The sequence below is a fragment of the Aedes aegypti genome, chromosome 2, assembly GCF_002204515.2.
Source record: "Aedes aegypti strain LVP_AGWG chromosome 2, AaegL5.0 Primary Assembly, whole genome shotgun sequence".
Taxonomy (NCBI): Eukaryota; Metazoa; Arthropoda; class Insecta; order Diptera; family Culicidae; genus Aedes; species Aedes aegypti.
In genome coordinates this window covers 186,016,043-186,031,005 of record NC_035108.1, presented here as the reverse complement: position 1 = coordinate 186,031,005, position 14,963 = coordinate 186,016,043, and the positions used below count along the sequence as shown (strand labels likewise).

Genomic DNA, 14,963 nt, shown 5'->3' with positions numbered 1-14,963 from the left:
TGGTCTGCAACGTGTTTTCAATCGAGTGGCGTCGATCTTCGATTTCCACCTGACACGAAATATGCTTCGCCGTAAATTTTCTAGTTTTTTCGCTGGCCGGAGGAACTGAAGACATATTTTAAGTTTGAAATGTTTTACGATCTTGACTTTTTTATATTCAATGTTTTGTCACGTTTGTTTTGTTATATACTATGTATTTTTGTTTTTATTTTATATATCATTAGGACTATACATAGTCTGTTGATGTAAACCTAAATAAATAAATAAATAAATAAATAAATAAATAAATAAATGACGGATAGTTTTGGACGCAGTTTCACTATCACCAGTTAGTAATCGGAGTCAATGTTAGCGCCGCGAAAGGTTCTAACGGCATTGTGTTCAGAAAATTCATTGTCAGGGAGATCTTCGCCGGTGTAGGATAGATTCACCACCAGGATTTGGATTCGCGAAGCCGATCGAACCATATTCGGAGAGTGTAACAATTCGTGAACCATAATCGTTCTTGGTACATTGCTATCAGAATTGCTATAAATGTTTAATTTCACTCTCTCGCTTTGTACGTGACGAGCCGTGACGTTCAAGCCGAAAATCGCTAGAATATAAAAAAACTAGTTTCCTTCAACCGCAACTCGGGACTGGAGCACATCGCGTTCACAGTTCGTGGCACATCGGAGAACCCTATGAATGTAAACTTTCACTCTCTTACGTGGCGCTACAGCGTTCAAGAGCAGCAACTCTCACAGACTTTCAGTATCGAGCCATTCGGGTGATTTATGTTTTGCATAAAATTGATAATAACTTTCATATTTTTTGGTAATGCAGAATCTATTGGATCATCAAACACCCCTTTGGTTGTAAACATAGCACAGAAAATGGAAAATATTCGGCTCTTTTTTCGATCAGAATGAGATTGTGTCAACGAATGTTACTAGTGGTGACACACAGTAATCGGCATCGTGTGTGTCTGCCTTGTTTTCGTTCATGGCTTGTTATCTTCCACGAACGATAAATGCCATGCGTGTTGTATGAACGCAGGCGGATAAATGGGATGAAATTATGGCTCTTGTGTCAATGATCGTTAAATTTCCCAAAGCCTGCTAATTTCCACTCGTTAGTACCTAGTACGAATCACCAATTTTGGGTCGTCGGGGCGTTTGTCAATTGGAAGTCATCCTCCAATCAGAATCGCTGGGTCGACCTCGACATTCAACTGATCAACAAAGAGAGTTCATGATGCGGTAAATCGTCGCAGATCAGTTGCGCGGGAAGTGGGTAGGACAGGTAGAACATGTACTACGCACAAAAAAACTTGGGTAGGACAGTCAAAGGATTGTCCTACCCACGATTCAACAAAAACAAAATCAAAACAAAAGCATAAGAAAGCTTGAACAATAAATTAAATTATTTATCATCTGTTTAATATTACACATACAAACTCGATCAACATCGTACTTATTCTTATGGAGAATGGAAAACACGATAAGGTTTTTCATGGTTCCTAATGCATAGTGAGGCGATTTGCACATGATTTGTGCATGACTCCAAAAAAAAATCTGGCTCGTGTGAAGAACGGTTGGAAATACCTATAGAGCGGTTCCATTTGAATTCGAATGTCGGTTTACTTTTGTGTTTTTTGATTTGGCTATAATTTGGCATATGCTTTCTTTATACCCAAAAATGCCTATTTGCATCATCGGTTCGCCATTTTTACCCTATCGTTACTTTTGCGAAGGGCCTAAGAAAAAAAGCCTTAACAATTTTCAAAAAATTAAAACTCAGAAACTATTTGGCCCAGATAGCCGTAGCGGTAAACGCGCAGCTATTCAGCAAGACCAAGCTGAGGGTCGTGGGTTCGAATCCCACCGGTCGAGGATCTTTTCGGGTTGGAAATTTTCTCGACTTCCCAGGGCATAGAGTATCTTCGTACCTGCCACACGATATACGCATGCAAAAATGGTCATTGGCATAGTAAGCTCTCAGTTAATAACTGTGGAAGTGCTCATAAGAACACTAAGCTGAGAAGCAGGCTCTGTCCCAGTGGGGACGTAATGCCAGAAAAGAAGAAGAAGAAACTATTTGTTTGATCGGTTAGGTGTCTTCCGCAAGGTTTTAGGTTATTGTTGGAACTATCTGAGAAAAATATACACTGTAAAACAAATGTTGTTATTATTTTTTTTATTTCGAAAATAAAGCTTTAAAATCCGTTTTCTCAAAAATCGTGTTTTTGTTTTTTTTTTATTTTAAAGTAGACAAAAATGGATCTTTTGCACAGATGGAGAAATCATGCACAGAAAAGTTATGATTTTTTAAAAAAAGGTTGATTTTTCAATATGGTCTAAATAAACTTTTTGAATGCTTTTCGACCCGATTTTATGAAAGTACGCAAAATTTGCAACAAAAAAGGTATATGAGAAAATTTACCTAAAATTCATAACTTTTGATTGTTTTCGGATGTTTTTCGAGTTGATAAAATAAAGAATATTTTTTTCTGAAAGCATTTTATTCGTTATCCGTTGTCTCAATCGATGTTGCTGACGTTACTTCTAATGTCTCCTTACTAGAAACATTCAAGTTGGAGTTCGTTGATTCTATTGAAGTTACTGACGTTGCTTCCAATGACTCCTGACTAGGAATATTCATATTGGAATCCGTTGACTGTATTGAAGTTGCTGATGTTGATGCTTCTATTGTTTCCTCTTCCATGCAAACATCTTCCTCTTCACTACTTGATAAGTCATCGCTGCTTGATAATGCTGTTCTTTTGGCCAATTGTTGAATGTTGAAGTTGTGTTTCGTCAAAATAAATAAATAAATCATTTTTACAGGGCACATTTTTTATTTCGCCTCATACCATAAAATATTACCAAATCAATATTTCTTCAAAATTTTTGACTAAAATGAAAATTATCTGCTTTTTCAGACAATGAACAAATTTCTAGGCATATGAGCCTCGAAAAACATTCGAAAATGACCGAAAATTGAAAATTATATCATAATTTTGTATTAAAATCGCTGTATCTTTAAAACGGTAAAAGTGAGCCTGATTTTCCCGTATACCTTTTTTGTTGTAAATTTTGCGTACTTTCTTAAAATCGAGTAGAAAAACATTTAAAAAGTTTATTATGACCATTTTCAAAAATTCACCTTTTTTTTTAAATCTTACCTTTTTTGTCCATGATTTCTCCATCTTGACCCATTGTGCAAAAGACTTCATTTTTTGTCTACTTTAACATATAAAAAAATAAAAAAAATCAAAAATACGATTTTTGTGAAAATTGATTTTTAAGCTTTATTTTCGAAATAAAATAAATACAACATTTTTTTACAGTGTATATTTTTTCCAGATAGTCCCAACAATAACCTAAAACTTTGCGGAAGACACCAAACTGATCGGACAAACCGTTTCTAAGTAATATTTTTTTGAAAATTATTCAGGATTTTTTTTCTTACGTTCTTCTCAAAAGTAAGGCTACAGTCAAAATGGCGACCCGATGATGCAAAAAGGCATTTTTTGGGCATAAAGAAAGCATGTGCAAAATTTCATCCAAATCAAAATATATAAAAATTAAATTTGGGAAAAAAGTCGTCATTTTCGGTTCCACTCTATAGTGAAAATCTTGGAGAATAAACTGTAAGGATAGTTACAAGCATCTTGTTCAATCGTTATAAAAACTAATGGAGCATATCATACCTACAGGCAAACAGTTTCAACACTAAACAAATCGCACTTGCTCTGCCCGCGTGTGTAGTAACATGAGATGGATGGATACGGATTATGAAAGGGGTCTGCATGATCTGTGGGGATTTGAATTCTAAACTTGTAACCTACTCAGTTATTGGGTCACTAAGTGGCTCGGTAGCTTAGTTGGTAAAGCGCTCGCCTAGCATACAAGAGTCCTGGGTTCAAATCCCAGCCGAGCACGTGGATTTTTGCATAATTTCACCCATAATTTGTCCATCTTTACCATGCGTAAAGAGTTAATTAATTTAATAACCATGCAAATTGGATTACCGAACAGCTCAATATAAGCGTCAATTTAGTCCTCATAGTTTAAATCGAATGGAAAAAGTAGAGATACTAATGTATATACATGTCGAAAATACGCTGATACTTGTCAGCTTTGTGAATACAAAACCAACTGAGTTCCAATAATTCGAAACCGTAAGATGAAAGAGTAGCAATCATGACGCATACACATTTCAATGAAGGCCTACTTCGCATCAATGTAAGTTTCTACTTTAATGTAAGGTATCTAAAGTCTCTGTTGTAACCAAAATTATCCCTAAAGTTTTCTTTCCTTATTTTGCTAGTTCTCAGGCACCCCGAGAAAAAGCTTCAGAAATTATCATAGTGATTTCATTAAGAATACTTTCAAGGTCTCTGACAGGGAACTCTCCTGAAATTATTCTAGAGATTTTTCTGCCAATTCTTAGAAGAATTTCTTTACAATTTGCACCAGGAAATCCACGAGAACCAAAGCTACTGCCTACCAAGCATGGGAAACATTCACTCGAATATTGCATTTCTCTCGCTCACATCCACAAGCGGTCAAGAGCGAGATTGCCGTTTCTCCTACCAAGCTGAGTGTTTCAATTTCCAATGCGCTTTCTTCTTGTTCGCCGAGCGACAAGTTAGACAAAAACGGCAACAGAATGGTTCACTACCGACTCCTTGTGCCGAAGGCATCCGATTGCTGTAGCGAATGATTCTTTACATTCCGATTCCGCACGAGTGGCATTCGTATTTGAGAGCTGAAGAGCGTTCACTGACTGGTTATACATAAGGCGAAATGTTTCAGTGAACGCAAAATCTGTACATTTCGCAGGAAGCTTTCAGTGATCGAATGGCGAACGCGTTCTTTCGTGTCTCCAATTTAAGAGAGGATAGGTGTTCTCTCCGCTCCGTATATCTTTTCATTTTCGGAATATCTCAATCGTTTACGATTCGTCGGAATTGCGCTCACCCTGGTAGCGTTCGGCAGTCATTGAACATTCGGTGGCAGCAGATACTTTGCAGATATTTTATCGGTAGCGTTCGGGTGAGTGAGTGAATTTTCCCATGCTTGCTGCCTACATTAATTTCCTTAGGTAATCTTTTATTTATTTTTTCAAAACTATCCTAGAATTTACTTCAGATATTTTTTCACTAATCCTTGACCGAATTCTCCAGTTGTTACTGTAGAAGATCTTCCAAAGATTTCCACAGAATTTCTCCCGAGGAATTCCACAAAGGTTTATCGAGAGTTTTTGAAAAAATAGCTAAAGGGGTTGTCCAAGAAACCCTGCAAGAATTCCTCCACCTGTTCATGTGGATTTCTTCAAGAATTCATCCACGACTCCTCCCAGAAACCCAGAAATTGCTTGAGGGATTCTCAGAACAAATCCTTTTTTTCTAGAAGTTTCCCTAGCATTCAATCCAAATATTACCGCTACACATTTTCCAAATAGTTCTCGAAATGTTTCTTGAAACATTTCCATACAATTTTCAAAAGCATATTTAAGTTTTCCAACCAGTTAATACTACAGAAATTTTCTCAATAATACCTCCAATCATTCCTGAACAAAATTCTTTCGGGATTCTGTCCAATGTTATTCGAGAAATTCCTTCACAAAATCCAGCGAAATGTTATCTAGAGATATGATTGATTTTCGATTATATCAGAAAATTATCTATGAAATCTTCTAAAACTTCCTCGAAAGTCCAGGAGTTATTTCAGAGGTCCTTATTCATTAGGGATGGCTTTAAATCATACATTGGTTTTATCAGAGGTTACTTTTGGATTTCTTTCAAAAAACACCTCACGGATTTATTTTTTACACAAATTTTCTTCGCCTTTACTTTGAGACATTTCTGGAGGAATTCGCAAAAAAAAACTTTCAAGATTTACTTTAGAAAATCTCATAGAATTAGAGCAGGAATTTCTGAAGAAATCTTAGAAGGAATCTCTGAAGCAATTGCTGAAGGTATCTTCAGATAAATGTCTAGTTGAAATCTTATATAAACCCTGAAAGACAATTTCAAAAGAAATTCCTAGAAACTCCTGGAGGCATTTCAGAAGAAGTTATTGATTGAATTTTAAAAGATGTTTTAACCAGAAAACTTGGGAGGATGGCCCAGCGAAGTCTATGGATAAAATCTCGGAGGAATAAGAACTGAAAAAATGCTCACATAATTTTTGGAGAAATTTTTATGATTTCCGAAAAATCTTTGAAGAAATGCCATTTCTGTGGTACTTTTTGGGAAAATCCAGACTGAATTCTTAAGATATCCTCAGCAAAATTCTTGGACAAATTCCCTAGTAATATTCGTGGAGAAATTTCTTGGGAAATAATAGCTAAATGTACACCTTTACCTGATACATGAAATTATTTCTGATGAAATTCTTATAGCAAATCATGAAAAAACACATACGAGCAGTAATACTTGTCGTAATGTCACGAGGAATTCTAAAAAAAAAGTCTTAGATCTCAGTCAAAATTTCTGCTCTGATGGCATAAAAAATTAAAGTCTTTTCCTATTGGGTTTTGTTTTCTTACTTCCTGTTCGGCCTCTTTTTGATTTCTTTTAGGTCTCTTTTCTTCAGACATCAAGTCATCAAAATCCTATTTCTAAGGTACTCAGTCGCTAGCAGCATTGTTGAAACGGAAAGCTATCTTTGTCTTGTGGTAACGACTGGTATCCTTTGGCTTGAAAGCCTCAATTTAAATTAGTAACTTTCAATTTCAAGTTTAGGAATCAATAGGGTTAAACGCTTGTCCTACCCATGGTTTCGAACGTGGACGCGCCTCTGTCGCAGATGAACGAAGCATAGTCAATAGACATGAAAAAACAGTAGAAGTAGCGCAGCGCGTGATGTCAACCCCAAGCGAAAAACGCGTTGTCGCACAGAAAGCTTTCGAAAATCCCGCCGAGATTTAGCCACCAATGATGAAATGAGTCGCCGAAGGGACACCCTTGAAATATCTTAGAGAACAGCGTTTTTGACGGCATTTAAGTTCCTACATAGAACTAGAAGTATCGCTAGAGACTAGGGTGAGATTAACAAAGTTCATAAGCAGAATACAACCTTGCACGTGTTTAAAGTTAACAATTAAACTAAATACAAACACAAATCACTTACCTCGCTTGTACTGTTATCCTTTGGGGGAAACAGAAGCTCAAAGTCTGGATACACGGTTTGCGATCCTACATAGTTGTACAGGTCGGCTACCGTATGGTGGGCTCGTACTTTAATGCAAAATTTTCGCTGTTGTGCGTCCGGGCGTGGATCGACGATGACACAGAGTGCTTCCTCCTGTTCGCCGCATACCATCGCGTATCGTCAGCGTATCTGCAGTATTTGCACAGTTACAACAACCATTCGCGCGTAACACAGAAGCCAATAGTGCACGTTACAGAAAAGCCATAGGAAAGGAGAGATAAAAAAAATGCAATTAAAATTGAGTTAATCCAACGACAAAATTTGTTTTGGTTCGCACACAGACACATACACATTACCAATACGCTACAAACTATACGGTTCAAAAATTTGATGAACGACAATTTGCTCATGGTCCATAGTCTAGCATTTTAAAAATAGTATGACTAACTGCATGCAACATCACAATATTTGCTCCGTTTTGACACAATTTTCACCACAAGCAAACCGAATTCCTCATTCATCGAAAAGCGAATCGGTTCTACTCAATTTACAAAAATATATCGTCTGTCCCAATTGAGGCTCTTGCGATGTCACTTGTCACATCTACTGTCGCTTAAATGGATCTTAAGTAGACTATCTCCTTCCCGTAAAATCCTCCCGAAAAGTCGAAATCTATACACACCATCATGATGCTGGTTGCGGAGGATAAGCCCCCCTAACAACAGCAGCAGTAATCCGTAATCAGTCCGGATGTGGTTTCAGATCTATGACGTAACCCGGGCAGACCTCACAAGATCAGCAACAGGCAGAAAGGGGACGCGATTTCCCCAAGTGGCGTCTAAAATAAACAGATCGACGATACGACCACGCGTCGGCGATTCCAAGAAGTTTAAGAAAATGTGCGATATTTCAAGAGCCGCTCACAATTAGCACAGATTTTCGACGATCGCTTCTGAGTTGCACTTTTCACTAGAAGGCAAAAAAAATATGATCTTCACATCCACACGCACAGTCCCGCACGCAAGAGCTGTCTTTTCTGCGTTTTTACGCGGTTGCGATCGTGATATAGATAGTATTTTCGATTCACAGTCTGGCGATCGTTTCTCAATGGCTGGGCCCTTTTGCACGCACGCACGATTTTCGGCAAACTGCGCTGCACGGGACGATTCGCTCAGCTTGGCTATTGGTGCCCAGAGCCAGAGAGTCACCCAAAAGCCAGATGTAGTAATGGTCCGAATAGTGCGATTTCTAGTGCACACTTTCGGAAAATCGGACGAGTTTTATTGGACACTGATCACGGAGGAGTTCTGGAAAAACGTTCAAGTGAAGAAGAGCATAAATCTAGTGAATCAGCTTTGCGCTGAAAACTTGATCGATTCGTCAACACAAGCGATTAACAAATCGATCACATTGATAATGATTAGGGTAGGTGTACCAGATGTGGACATAGTGGTTCCCTATTTCGCCATACGTGATAACTTTAATGTCTTCAAATTTTGAAAATTTTTGTATTATGTAGAAATTACATTTAAGATATATCTTGATGCTAAAACATTCAAAAAGATTTAAAATGTGAAAGTTGTCAAAATTTCACATATGGCTAATTAGGGAACCACTATGGCCATAACTGGTACACTTTCCCTATTCGCTTATCTAGATTTGTGCTTTTGAGGAAATGGCATTAAGACTTTCAAAAATATCTAATGGGAAGTTCCGCGAAACAATATGACCCACATCATCTGTACTTCCGGAAACCCTATTGTACAAAGACAGAGATTTCACGAAGAAAAAGGGAAAATTGAGCAGAGCTTGAGAGCGCGCGGTTAGCTACAAAGTTTTTAAGCTCGCTTTGCTCGGCATCGTCGCTGTAGTGACCGCACTAGTTCATTTGAGAAAAAATGTCTGAAGAGCGAAAATTTTCATTTCATTTTTTCTATTTCAGATTCGATGCCGTAAAGAAGAGGGAAACTGGCAGCCAATGTGCTCTAAATAAACACAACCATTCATATTTGAAAATTATTACAAACACAATCAGCCACAAATTATTTAGGAATGGAAAATATGATATACCGACAGTACAGATAATTGTATAGTAGAGATGTTTTCGCACATTTCTATTTCAAACACAATTCTCGCGTAACTTTTCAAAAGGACCTGAGTAACCATGAGGGATTTTCTTCCCTCTCGCCGTCTTTCGATTATAACAGTGCAATACTTAAGTTTTTATGAAGTTTTTCACCATAGATCTACTAAAGACAATATCCTTGGCTAGCGTTTCATACAAAACAAACGAAACAGAAAAGGTTAATATGATTATGGAACGAATTTAAACTTCGAATTTTTAAGAACACAAGTCTAGAGAACCAAACAGCGCTCCGCATTGAAAATTTGATCGATTGATCACCACCAGCAAGTCAGCAATCGATCTAATTTTCAACGTGGTTGTCAGTTTCTAAAGACAAGTCACTTGAAAATGCAAAGTTTGGCTTCGTTTTATAATTAGCTTAGAGCTTATCTTAGACTGACTACACTATCAATGTTTGCTTTTCCGTGATTGACCGAAGTCAGTGAAAATGCACAAAGAATCAACTAGAAGTTCGGCTGGGATTGGCCATAATCTTCTTCAGTGTGCATAATTCAGTGCCTCTATTTAAACATGGTCAATAACGGCGTCGGCCACGTCCTTGCAGTCAGGTGGGATTGGGGGAAGGAATGTTAGTGTGCAACCTTTGCTATTTGGAGACCGTGTTTGCCTCTGCATCTCCACAAAGGTTACTGGGAGGGATGTTTGTTAATGGGGAGGATCGTTGGGTCACAGGATTCACTTTGATCATCGATTAGACCATGATAAACAATTATTTGTGAGATATAAACATGTTTACACTGACAGGCAAAATAAAGTGCCCACCTTACCAGTTTTCGAATTTCTCTCATTGATATTGTTCAAATTAAAGTTAACACACTTAAATCTTTTTTGATATTTTATTTTTGATGTTTTTTTTATCATCAAATCAATTTGTATTGAACAAAAATATAGTGACAAAATAAAATGCCCACTTCCTTCTTGGCCCCAGAAAAGATGATTTAAGAAAAATAAAAAGCAATATAATAGTTAATGTGTCCTCCTTTGGCCTTAAGGACTTGCTGGAGGCGCTTCGGCATGCATTTCACCAGGATTTGAAGGTGTTGTGGATCTAGTTCTTCCCAGGCGCACTCTAAGGCTTCAAAATAATTATTTTTGTTGATAACACCAGCTTTGTCAGCCCTGGCATCGAGAATCGCCCACAAATTCTCGATGGGGTTGAGGTCTGGGCTTTGTGGAGGCCATTCCAGCGGTTTAATCCAACAAGACCGGAAGAAAGACTTGGTCTTCTTGCCAGTATGCTTCGGGCCGTTGTTCTAGAGAAATATGAATTTCTCTTCAAGGCCCGTCTGGATCAGCGAAACCTCCAGATTTTCCCGCAAGATGTTGATGTAGGAATCTGCCATCATTATTCTGTCGATTTTCACGAGGCTTCCTACTACATCCCATGAAAAACACCGCCAGACCATTTCCTCCTCCATGCTTCACCGTTCCTTGGATGTGGCGCTCTGCACCACACACGAGCCCGCCGCTTTCGGTTAAACAGCTCGAGCTTCAGGAGCGCCACATCCAAGGAACGGTGAAGCATGGAGGTGTGATGTGATGAAATGTGATGGTCTGGGGGTGTTTTTCATGGGGTGGAGTAGGAAGCCTCGCGAAAATCGACGGAATAATGACGGCAGATTCCTACATCAACATCTTGCGGGAAAATCTGGAGGTTTCGCTGATCCAGACGGGCCTTGAAGAGAAATTCATATTTCTCTAGAACAACGACCCGAAGCATACTGGCAAGAAGACCAAGTCTTTCTTCCGGTCTTGTCGGGTGTTTCGAAATTAAATGAATTTAATGACGAAGAAGAGTGAATTGACGAAACATTCACGTAAAAAATCATCATCCTGCCTTGTTATATGCACATGCTTGAATTTTTTGTTTGATTGTATGCATAATATTTTGAAACTGCATACAATAACTTCAAAAATATGTATATGCACCCATTCCATGAAAAACTGATCTAGTGGGTCACCGAATTCCGTGAAAATTTGCTATTTTCTTCCTTATCCAAAATAAGGATACACGTGCTTTTGTATTTTTGATTAGGGTGACCCTTTCCAAAATAGGGTGACCAGAAAAATCGCGACTTTGCAAAATTTTTATTTAAAAAACAATCATAACTTTTGAACCGCTTGACCGATTTTCAATTTTCTTAGAAGCGAATTTCTTATGAAATTGCTCTTATTTTTTTCAAACATGTTAAGTTTTGGCAAACTTAGGTAAGAAAAATATTCTTTTATTATAGGTTTTTAAGTCTTACAAATAAATTACACTACGTTTCTCTAGAATCCAACGTTTCGGCCTAAAGTCTCGGCTTTCTTCAAATGTAACAATGAACGTTACACCTTTATATCCCGGAAGAACGTCAAGTACAAAGGCCGAAACGTTGGTTTCTAAAGAAACGAAGAATTTTAATTTATTCATAAGAGCATGAACTTGAGCTTAATTGGTCGCCCATGGTTGCTACTACAGTATCGCCAGATCAGCTGCACTTACACAAGGAACCAACCAGATGACTGCTTGGGAATTACAGACACCCTCAGTGTATAAGTGCTGGTGATCTTCTATTTTTAGGCAACAATGGTGACTGCCATGTCGTGGCACAATACGCCTAAACGACTGACGCCGCTAACCGCAAGGCCACGAAGCCCACAATTTCGGATATTTCGGATAAGGAACAAAATAGCAAGTTTTCACGGAATTCGATGACCCACTAGATCGGTTTTTCAAGGAATGGCTGTATGTTTGTACAAGTATAACAATTATTGTCGGCAATTTATAGCTAAAAATTATGTAAGGTCACACATAGTTTTTAAGTTCGTTGACTCAATGTAAATTTCGCGACGGTCGTGATGATACAGCTGAGGTTCAGGTCGTTTGGAGGTAATTGAAAATTGTTTCGAATTTTCACTCTCAGGAAAAATAAGAGAAGACAGAATCCCGTGAAGCAAAAGGTAATATTGAGAATATTTTTGAAACAAATTGGATTTTTATAATGAAGATGCAATAAATTAATTATGAATGACTTACTTATACAGGATACTACGGAGGACGCGAACTTCTCATGGGACAAAGCATAAGAAACTCATTGATTTTTAAGCGCATGCAGGAGTGATTGGAATCGCTCAAGACCAGCTCTATATGAGAACAGTCAGCAACGACGTGCCGTGGATGAATCATGGTGCAATATTCAGCCTTATTGTATATCTTGGAATTATTGAAGTTATATAATCAAAATAAACGGATCATGAAACCAAACCCCACCATTGTTCAAAACATAAATGTTATCAGTATCCGACACATAAATATTATAAATTACGAAAAACTAAGCGTCATAAAACACACACATACATTTTATTCACTGTTGAAATTGATTTTATCCAAACTTTAACATAAGCGTTATTTGTTGAAGATTCAATATTTTTTATGTTTTTTACAAACATATTTTTTATTTACACATTTCAAAAAAAAAATAGTTTCAATCATAACTGGTATACGGAAAATTGCTTCACCCAAGTAACAATTTTAATTTTACGAATTACTTCCAGGGTGCTATAAATAAACGCACATAAAACCACGGTCAAGGTACTTTTGCCTTCATCGCATCTTCCAAAACCTCTTGTAGACTAAAATGTGACTAGTTGGCCCACTCTAAAAGAGGCTGTGAAGTGTATATTTAAATCACACAAGTAAAGCAAAATAGCATTAATGGTAGCTATTTTGAAGCCACCTATTCTAGATAAATGTCGCTTCATCTTGAAAATGATTTAATCATAATGTCAATCTTGATGGATTTATTCCTACGTAAACATAACATAATAAGATTGAAAATACGTTTGTGATAATTTATTTCATAGTGCTTTTTATTTGAAGTGATTTATTTGGATATAGTGCTCAAATCTTTAGTGCCGAGTGAGATTTATTGTGAAATACGATGAAAAAGAAGTAAATTTCAGGCAAAGCCAGATGAAGAAAAAAACATTCAACATTTCTTGGTTTGATCGGTACTTGTGATTTAAATTATATTCAGTCAAGAGATAATTTGATTTGAAAAAGTGAAATTGTGGCAACCGGAGTGAAATTAATATGGCGGAAACATAATTGATAGATTGTCATCGACAAATGATGTTTTAAAAACATCATTTGTCGATGACAATCTATCAATTATGTTTCCGCCATATTAAAATTGACAATCATTGACAAAACAGTTTTGTCATCATAAATACACAAATAAGGGCACACGGCATTTATGGATGAAAAATTACCTTAAAAAATGCTGATTGAAAATGGTTCAGCTTTTTTTTCGCTTTTTATGGTAACCAAGCATCATTCAACGAAGTTTGCAGTTTGGGTATGCTATTATGAAGAATATACGCAAAAACAATGAAAACGGACACTAGTTTGTCGTTTTTTCCGTCAGGAATATATGTTCGCAATGCATTTTCTTCTTCTTCTTGGTGTTAACGTCCCCACTGGGACAGAGCCGGCTACTCAGCTTAGTGTTCTTATGAGCACAGTTATTAACTGAGAGCTTTCTTTGCCAAAGTTGCCATTTTCGCATTCGTATATCGTGTGGCAAGTACGATGATACTTTATGCCCAGGAAAGCCAAGGAAAATTTTCATTACGAAAAGATCCTGGACCGACCGGGAATCGAACCCAGACACCTTCAGCATGGCTTTGCTTTGTAGCCGCGGATTCTAACCACTCGGCTAAGGAAGGCCCCGCAATGCATCTGAAGGGCTCAAATACGGATTTAATAGGTATAAATACAGTAAGTCATCAATATTCAAGTACAAGTCAATCAGTTTAAAAGCAGCTTTTATGACAACAAGGTGTATTATATCAACCTTTTATAATAGCCGTTACAAATAAGTGTCATTCAGCCACCAGAAGCAGCTTAAATTAGGCTTTATATGCTGCAATAAAGCTGGTTTCGTAGCCACAAAATGTTAACTTTATATTTTGTCTCCAAAAGGCTTTGAAAACAACTGCTGACTTACAAAATATCATCTTCTAGCAACGTTAAATGTCGCCTCTAGCTATCATAGCATTCACGAAACTGTCATAAAACTTTAATAAATCCACACGAATGCCAAATTGCTGTGAAATTGTTACTTGGATAGTGTAGTGTACTTGTAAACTACCGTATGTTGTAAAAAAAGAAATAATCAATTTGTATCATATTATACTCCCAATGATAAATCTTGAAGATAGATGTTTCGCTTGATATGGATTGCTATCATCGGATGGATGTCCTTCTCTAGGGTCCTAAATCGGTTCCAAAACATCTCGGACGTATTTGTAATTGACCCTATGTTGCAATGAATAATTGGGTATACATCGTATTATTGTTGTTGATGTGTCGCATGATAGGATTAGCAATCATCGGATTTATGTTCATTTCCAGAGTCCCTGATATCGAATATTCGTCAGGGACGCAAAGGTTAATCAGAATCAATTATTCATGTTGGTTCAAAGACAATTTCGGACTAGATGCGTAAAGAGAACTAAATCCAACGACTTATAGTTTACATGATCGACCGTTGTCGCTCACAGACAGACACATACTGTCGCTTTTATTCCACATCATTAGAGAACGAATCCATACAATTAATTTTTATTTGGGGTTGTTCCAATTCATTATATTATATTCCAACATTCATGTCTTACATTCAGTTAAA

At 37.2% G+C, this 14,963-nt stretch overlaps 1 protein-coding gene across 4 annotated transcripts in view; it reads right to left on the bottom strand.

Moving 5' to 3' along the window:
- Window positions 1-14,963, bottom strand: part of LOC5577461 (ubiquitin carboxyl-terminal hydrolase 64E) — a 67,936-nt gene that overhangs the window by 27,600 nt on the left and 25,373 nt on the right. For 2 of the 4 annotated variants that reach the window (XM_021843406.1, XM_001663337.2), the window contains one exon: window positions 7,125-7,334. The exons of 1 other annotated variant lie outside the window; for it this stretch is intronic. In XM_021843406.1, coding sequence (XP_021699098.1) covers window positions 7,125-7,316 — 192 coding nt within the window. In that variant the 5' untranslated portion in view covers window positions 7,317-7,334. Of the gene's footprint in view, window positions 1-7,124; window positions 7,335-7,827; window positions 8,293-14,963 lie in introns of those variants that run through there. One more of the 4 variants, XM_021843407.1, reaches the window with a different exon arrangement.